The 9002-nt window shown below is 35.3% G+C and overlaps 1 protein-coding gene across 1 annotated transcript in view; it reads left to right on the top strand.

Annotated features, from left to right (window-relative positions):
* The window catches only part of cacng7a (calcium channel, voltage-dependent, gamma subunit 7a), a 35755-nt gene that overhangs the window by 19886 nt on the left and 6867 nt on the right, over positions 1-9002 (top strand). The window contains exons 3-4 of the mRNA XM_024295040.2: positions 1540-1626; positions 3904-4044. Coding sequence (XP_024150808.1) covers positions 1540-1626; positions 3904-4044 — 228 coding nt within the window. The remainder of the gene's footprint in view (positions 1-1539; positions 1627-3903; positions 4045-9002) is intronic.

A 9002-nucleotide genomic window follows, 5' to 3' on the forward strand; every position in this document is an offset into this window, starting at 1 on the left:
AGAATGAAAAAGTAAATAAAAGAAACACTGTAATAAATAAAAAAATATAAGCAACACAAAAAAACTCCCATTGAATGCAAATATGTGGCCCTTAAATGACTCAGATGAGGCACAAAAGTGAGGGTCAAGAGTGAGGAGTTGGTGCTCTACTTACATAGACAGGCAAGTTGCCAGATTGGGCAGTTTCCCCGCACACATTAGGCAGGTTTTTACTCAAACTGGGCTGTTTTTTTCCCCCCGATCTGGCAACACTGCAGAAAGAAACTGCACTTGCATGAACTCCATAAGTAAAATCAAGCTCCTTACTTAACGTATTAAAGAAAAACTGCAACGAAAGTATCAAAAGTATATATCCCATCATGCTAGTATCAATACTTTATCTTGGTTACGATACCATACTTTTGTTTTAACCCGGAGAACAAGATGTAGTGAATTATAAATAACAGTGGCACCAAAGAGCCTCACATTTCTCAGATTTGTTATTTTGGGAACCTTTTTACACTACCTGAAACCAGAACCTGCCGGAAGGCGACTACACAGCCAATCCTGATCTGTTTCTGAGAGTTTTGTTAGAACTCAAAGACTTTGTCGGCTATTTTAACACAAGAAAGTGAGGATGTTAGTGTGTTTGATTTGTTATATTGTCAATGATTTAGTCTTTAAATTGGATTGGAGGAGACAGTTTGATGGGTTGACTCTTTCAAAATAAGAGCTGCTGGCCAAAGTTGCAGTGGTTAGACGAAGTTATAATGTCGAGAAAAACTTGCGTGAGCTGGTGCAATCCTTGTGAGAAAAAAAAGAAAAACATTCTAAAACACTGAGAGTGTGATAGTTTTTCAGTACCTCCATCTACTACAAAGACTGGATTAAAACTGTGTCTTTAATGTCTGAGTGGGCCAGTTTCTGATCCGTTTAAGCTGCAGATTTAGGTCTTACTTCCATGAAAAGGTCAATAAACCTTGAATATTTATTATAGTTTATTGCAGTTTCATCTGTGTGTGTTACCTTCAGCCTATAGAAGATTTTTCTTTTATTTACTAACAAAAAGCAGTTTGGATACAAATCACCAAACATTTGGCAGCAGCAGTCTGTGTGTTTGGGGTCACGACCCTGTCGCTCTGGGGGTTCTTCTCTTTCCCTGTTGTCCGCCGCTCAGCACTAAAGGTCGAGGAGGGAAACTCTGGTGGCATTTCAGACGGAGACAGGAGCCATATCACATTGGCCTGTGCATGCACTCAGCAGTTTGTGGGGGATTGGTTTGTGTGGATGTCTGCTCTTGAATTGTGTGTTTTTGGAACTTCTATTTGAGGTTAACCGTTCTGTATTTTCTCTCAGTGCTCCGACATGAATTTGATTGCAAACCCCTTCACCTCTATCTGTCATCATTTGTCATTTTCCTCCTTCTGGTCCTTCCAATCCTGCCCTCTATTTTCCTTTTTTTCGGTGTCATTATTCGGATTTATCCATTGTGTTTTGACTAAAAGCTTACCTCCTTTTCCTGCTTTCACACTTACATGTTATACTTTTTTTCTCTCTTAGGACCAGAGAAGGGCAGATGTGTGGCGTCCGAGTATTTCACCGAACCAGAGATCGAGATCACCACTGAAAACACAGCTAACATACTCAGTAAGTTACACAGTCACTTTCCAGATGAGATGATTTCTTTTTCTTTTAATTTTTTGATTTATGGAAATAATTGACATTTTATGTAGTTCAGTTTGAAATGTTTTTATAAGCAAGAATACAGTAATGAAATCATCAAGCTATTCAAAGTCAAACTTCACTCCAAGCTCAGTTACAAAATGCAGGTGACCCCAAAAAGGCTTCAATAACAATAAAAATATGCATAAATCTTACAAGCTATTTTCTTATATATTATATTATATTAAATATATTTTCTTTCTGTGCAGATAGATTTTGAGTAAAGCATAAAAGCTTAAAAATTTTCAAAGATAATAAACTAAAGAGGTAAAATGTTTAATTGAATAGTAAATATTCATTTGGGAGATTGAATGCACGAAAATTACAAAAATATTGACTTTACATTTGTTACAAATAGGAGAGGGAAGTCTGGGCATCTTTGCTTAGACTCCTGCCCCCATGACCCACTCCCGGATGATGGGAATGGATGGATGGATGGATGGATGGATGTTACAAATTGCTCATTTTTATATTGAAGGCAAAAATAGCCAGTTTATTTTTGGCAGATAATTAAATTTTCTGCAACACAATCCAAAAAAGTAGTCTTCAGAGAGTAAAAAGGGTGTTGTTTTAAATATTTCTTCCAAGAAGATAATATTATCAATTACCGTTTTTAATAGAAAAAATAATCTTAGTTTAAGAAAATGTGTCTTGGTGGAATTTTTTTTTTCTTTTCCCAAAATAAAAATTCTTGTTTAAACCATTTTTCTTATCATATTGGCAGATCTTTTGATCATTTAAAGTCTTTTTTTCTTTTCAAATTTTAAGAATGTTTTACTTTTTTCTGTTGGGGATGTTTTTGCACTAAGTGAGATGATTGTTGCTCAGTAGTGGATAGTAGTGAGAAGATCCTTAGTGTTCCATCTGTGTGGAGTTTGCATGTTCTATAACTCCAAGCATTCAGATTTTTTTTCCACAATCCAGAAAAATGCTCTGTAGGTAAATTGTTGATTCTAAATTATCCTTGGATGTGAATGTGAGTTTTAGTGTGGCTTCGTGACAGACTGATATGGATAAGGTGGGTGTGCCCGCCTTTGCCTAACAGTAGCTGGGATAGGCTCCAGCAGCCCTTTGACCCCTAATGGAGTTAAGGGGGTTTGGGAGATGGATGGATGCATAGTAAGACAATATATAACTCGAAATGATGACAAATATTATATAATGAAAAGGACAAATAAATTTATAAATGTCACCTCAACAAGAAAATAATGTTTCATTATCAAAATGAGTTTGCTTGTGACTTTACAGTTGTCGTTTGTAGCTTTTTGAAATATGAGCTACAATTTGTTTCTCTTGCTCGGCACTAAAATTAGTAGAAGGACATTTAAGTCAGTCACTTGCAAAATATGAGAGTACTTACCAAAGCTAAAAAAAACTATGCTACGATTTCTAACTAAACTCTAAAATAATGAAACTATAAAACAAAGTGGAAAAAACAGTTAAAAAGCATAATCTTAAATAAGCAAAAAAATGAAGCTTAATGTTAAATGTTAGAAATTAAATGAACTATTAAATGCTTAATTTTCAGAAAAAGAGAAAAAAAGAGGATCTTATCATGTCTCAAAGAAAGTCAAATTTTAGAGTTATTTGACATGTGGAAGTAAGCAGCTTGATAACATCTCTGGCCTCTGAAATATTTATATATATATACAGAGGTTTGACATATCCATCAACTTTATAAAACGAGGTGATCAGAACATTTTTGTTGAAATACTTCTCTTTTATTTTGGCCTTTTGCTCTAAAAGAGTCATGTCAGAAAAGTCAACAGCAGCTGCTGGGTGTTCATGTAAAAGAACCCACAGGACCAGCATGAGGAAATAACATGAGGGAGCAAACTCCGCCCACACCCAGCGGCGGAGGTTCTTCCCTGCAGCTCTCTGCTTCAAGCTGATGTTATTTCAGCAGTGACTGCTGTTTCATACGTTTTAAAATATTTACCGTGTTGACACTATTTGTTGCAGACACCACTGAGAAGATATTTGCTCTGTTAAATGCTGCATAAGTGTCCCGATGAGTGAACAAGTCCCAACACTTCAGCGGTTTGGTGAAACAAGCTGCTGAATAAATCATAGCTGCTCCCGACGAAGCCCAGAGTGAGCTCAAAGGCAGACCCGGGGAACTTCTCATCTCCCTGTGTCATGTCAGGTTTTTGTGCTTTCGCATGACATGAAACCTTGTTCTTGATCCCCCCATGTTTGCAGAAATGGTTCGAACTGCCACTCCGTTCCCCATGGTCTCCCTGCTGTTCGTCTTCACCGCCTTCGTTATCAGCAACATCGGCCACATCCGGCCTCAGCGCACCATCCTGGCCTTTGTTTCCGGCATATTCTTTATCCTATCAGGTAAAGAAGATGAGAGTTTGACACATTTAACAGTAATCTTATCTAAAAATAATCTCAACACTCAGATTTAGAACAAAGGTTCGGCCCCTTGGAAAAAGTAATTTTCTTTAAAATATTCCGTTTATACCTACCGATTCTGTGCTGAATGCAGCTGCCTGACAGTCAATGCAATTTAAATTTCTACGAGACTAAGCGCCAAACATTAAATATTCAGCTCGCCTACTCTCCATTTAGCTGATATGACATTTGCACATCAGCTTCTCTCTGGGGTTTCTAAAGAAGTTAATAAACCTCCGAGCTGCTCCTGGGTCACCGTCTTTCAGCTTAATGTTAAACTGCAGTTCTTCAAATCCATCACGGTTAATATGTATAGCTTATCTCTGCACTATAGAAAAAGAAAAAAAAGAAGAAAAAGAATCACCATTAGCTCTTCCTAACGAGCTTTTCTGGTGCATCTAGGAAGACTTTTTTCAACAGAACTGAAAAAATTATATTCTGTACATGAAAGAGTGATCAGTAAAGTCAAGCCAAGTAAAATACAGTTAAGATAGTACACACAAAACTTTACCTTTAACTGATTAACCCCTTAAAGCCTGTTGTCTCAAATATGCAACAAACCAAATTAGCTATAAAACTACCTAAATATAGTTAATAATTAATATATGTAATGAAATAAATGTGACATAAGTGAGTCTTTGTTTTTGTTTCTTTTTTTAATCAGTGCATTTTATTATTTCTGTAATGAGTTTTAAAAATATGTAATTTTTTTGGCTTGTATTGTCCAAAATTTTTCTTTGAAATAGATAAATAAATCAATCTTTAGATTATACATCACAGGAAGATTTTATCTATCATTTGACTCCGCCTACTCCCTTTGAAGCAACTTTGAAAAGAAATGTTTGACCTCATCTAGTTTTTTTGTCCTTTAAATGTGAGTTATTCAGTGCTAATCACGTATAGCATCATTAAAATCATATCAAACTTCTGCCTTTTTCATCCTTTTTAACTTTTGTGACATTTTTGACTACAAATCACAACATCCGCAACATAAAAGGCATAAAAATAGTCACATTTTGTGAGTAAGTTTCCTAATTGTGGTACTCCTGTGTAAAAAAAAAACAAAAAAACAATCATAATTGGTTTTTCTAATTTGCTCGTACCTCAACAGAATTTTTAAAAACTTCAAAGAGGATATGTCGTTGTGATTACTGTCCTCCCTCTCACCTTGCTGGGAGGCTGGAGCTTCAAAAATCTCCCTTTGGGGCGTTTCTGTCTGGTTAGCATCAGACTCCTGTAGGGAAGGGGAGTGGCTGTAGCCAGCGGGGTGACGTCACCTCCTGCTGTCTCTGCAGGACAGCTCCCTGACATTGGTCAGTTACCTCAGCTCTGACTCAAGCGCTACCTCACAGATGCCAGCTTAGCATGGTGGACTGCTGACTGGACACATGATGTCAGGGAATGTCACTGAGCCAAGAAAGAGGAGGAAAGCGGTTCGTGCAGAAATAACACTCACTTTTATGTTAGTAACACAACCTCCCTTCAATGTTTTCTACCCCAACTAAACAATTCCTTTTTGGTGCGATTTATTAATTAATTATGACCTGTAAATACTTAATCTAATTAATATATTTAAAATCTAACCTGATTTAGTAGTGTTTTTTCTTCTTCTTTAGGGATACAGATTTTTTTTTAAATTATATCTTCAAATTCTATAAAGATATATGTATCTGTCCACCAAACATCAATGTAATTATATGGTAATTTATAGGTATAACTGTTAATAGTTTAAAATATGATATCACTTTGTATTGGTGATTCCTCAATCTCTATAAATTAAGTTATCTAAAACATGGTTAAAGACAAAGACAATTGAGAAAAGTAAAACAAAAACAGTCACTGAACTCAACATCAATCATCTTAGGATCTAGCTTCCCATCAAATCTATGAACTGTTATCCCTGAACTGAGCCACTTCTCTTTGCTTTGTATCTTGTGGTATTTCTCATATATTTGCCATCAAACTTCTCTGTAGACTGTAGTGACCTCTATGTATTATAGGGTTCATGTTTTAAAGCTGAATTTTTCCTCCACAATCGCGGTATAGTATCTGCCTAGCTGCTTTTTAATATGTTAATTTAATTTATTTCTGAATAGGATTTCATGTTTTTATTGGTATTAAATGTTTCATTTGATAAAAGTCAAGTAATTCCTCTTATTTCAGGGAATCCATTGTTGTGTTTACTCGACCAAATTGGTTCTTTTACATAAATCTGTGCTTGTTTGTATTGGAGCGGCACAAAATTAATGACTAGACACCATATTAGGAAAATGCTTTTGGCTAAATATGTGAAAAGCAGCATCTGGCCCTCGTGTGCAAAGAGAATCTCTTACAAAACTATAATTCAAAAAGTTTAAAACCCTGCTATCCACCTGATAAAATAACTGTTTTTGCTGGAGTAAATAAATGATTTTAAAGGTGATTTTTCTAGCATTTTAAAAATGTATTAATTGCGAAATCATGTGAAATTCTTTTGAGCAAGATCCCCAACTGATACTGTTGAGCAAAAGATTTAAAAAACCGTAAAAGTAGAACCACCTTAAGCTAACATTTGGTTGCATATAATGAGAAGTTTTAGCAAATCTGCAAACATCTGTTCAGGTTTTTTTCTCAGGTTTGAACAGACGGTAATTACGGAGCTTTGAGAGAAAAAAAAAGTCCCATTCCCACGAAACTGCAGTGAGTTCTGTCTCATTAACAAAATTCTCACCAGAACCTTCAAATCTGAAGCACGTTAGATATTTATTTATTTATCAATCAATACCGCCAACTCTGCTGGGGTAATGAAGCGAGACATCGACACACACGTGCAGCACGAGTGTGTCGTTCTACCACTTTCTGAGAAAAGGATGCAATCATCACAGACCTGCTGTTTCTTCTTTCCTCTGATGTCTCTTGTTTTTCAGGAAGCTCATATTGATGTGTGCTAAAACGTGCACATGTGGGGCTGCTGCACACAGTCACAGCACTGCCATCTGATGGCCAGCGTTAGGGAATGCAATGTCTATTTATTACTACCAGGGTGACTCACGATACCCAAACAATGGATCAGGAATATGAAACGGCAACTGAAAATTTAGTTTTAGTGACTCAACAGAGTAAAACTGACTTTGTTTATCTGCATGCAACAGCAAATCCTGGAGATTTCCCCGCCTCCATAGCATTTGTGTTATTAGTATTCCACCTGCAGAGTTCATAGACCCATAAAAGCTAAAACATCCTTATTATTCTTGTTTTTCGGGTTGTTGGTTTCAGACAGGGGTTTCCAACCCCTTTTCAATACTCAACAGACTTCCTTTCAAAATAAAAGACACCTTGTTCTTGCTGAAATCATTTCACTGCATCAAATAGTAGGAAATGTGATGTCAGCAGCAATAATATTTAAAAAAAAAGGTTTTTTTTCCATATGTGGTGCAGCTAACCCAGAAATGCATGAATCCAAAAAAAAAAAACTTTATCTTTATTTAAATCATAAAGTGCACTTAAAATCTTTAATTTTGTTAAAAAATAGAAATTTCTGCCTTAAGCTGCCGCTTAAATATGCACTTACGGATTTTCTGAGGTACACAGAGCTCAAAAATCTGTCAGTGTTTAGCACAACTTTAGTAAAATATGACAAATTGATGAAAACCCTGTGGAGCGATGAGTACTTTACTAAAACTCTTCGTAAATGAGTTGAATAAAGTTTCTGTTTAATCTTTTTAATTTTCTACTGACTTACGTTTTAAACATTTTATTTTTCTTTAACCAAAGAGCCCCAATGGAAGAGTAAAAACATGTGTCTCCAGGGCCTCAGATGGAAGACTCGTAGTAGTGACTTGTATTTCTAAATCAAATGTTGCATTTGAGTAATGATCCTGTTTTATCTTCTAACAATGCCTGGACTCCACAGGAGGCCCAGAAGGCTTTACAGACTCTATTTTGTTTCTAATCTCATACTGGCCGTTGAATGATAAACAAAAGCTGACCAAAGCGGCAGACATCCCAGAAAAATCCAAGAAAAGCCATGACTGGCACATTGCTACCACAGCTACCCCAAAAACCTTGTTGTGTTCAGAGAAATATCAAAATGAAAATCCTGATTTGTTCAGTCCTACAAGAAAACATGTTCTATTTTAAAGCTTCTGCCTCGTGTTAAAGTGACTTACAGATTATATCTGACTGAACAAACATTTGCATCAAACAAAGCTACTCAGATTTGTTATTTGGTTGGTTTCAACTGAAGATTATTTTTAGAAAGTATGTGGGAATTCACAAAACTGTACAAATCAAAACCTGACCCAAGATGAATTGGAAATATTTGAGTTATCATGGTCTAAAGAAAAACTGGAAAATGCAGCATTTAAAATGATTAGTATAATCGTCACATATTCAAGGTTACCTTTATATTTCATGTTTGCATTGTGCACAAACAAAAGCTCCAAATTTCCATTTTTTTCTTTTAAATAACTAGCAAATAGCAAGCACACAACAAGAGCACAAATGACAATTGTAGTAAACAAAAAATAAAAAACACACTGCTAAATGGGTTAATTTTACAAAAATGTGCAAAAAGCCACAAACATCAATAGTTTTGAGAGGAGATGAATTAATTTTAAATTTAAATTTTAAATTAAGTGAGGAAAACATGGTGTTTTTTTTATTGAATTTACACTTTTGAATGTAGAAGAATAAATATTTATCATAAACAATATCCTCTTTAAAGAGTTAAAAAATTGTGTTTTCCAAGCTTAAAGAGAAATCTTTTTAAAAAAATGGTCAACAATAAATCTACTGATTTTTGCGTTTTTTGTGTGCGTGCAAACAGAACCAAAGGAGAATAGTTAGTTTCTGAATGATCACAAAAATTACATCTAACATCAATACATTCTTTTTTTTTTTTGTCATATTGTATTTTGTGT

This window comes from Oryzias melastigma, linkage group LG11 (genome assembly GCF_002922805.2).
Source record: "Oryzias melastigma strain HK-1 linkage group LG11, ASM292280v2, whole genome shotgun sequence".
NCBI lineage: Eukaryota > Metazoa > Chordata > Actinopteri > Beloniformes > Adrianichthyidae > Oryzias > Oryzias melastigma.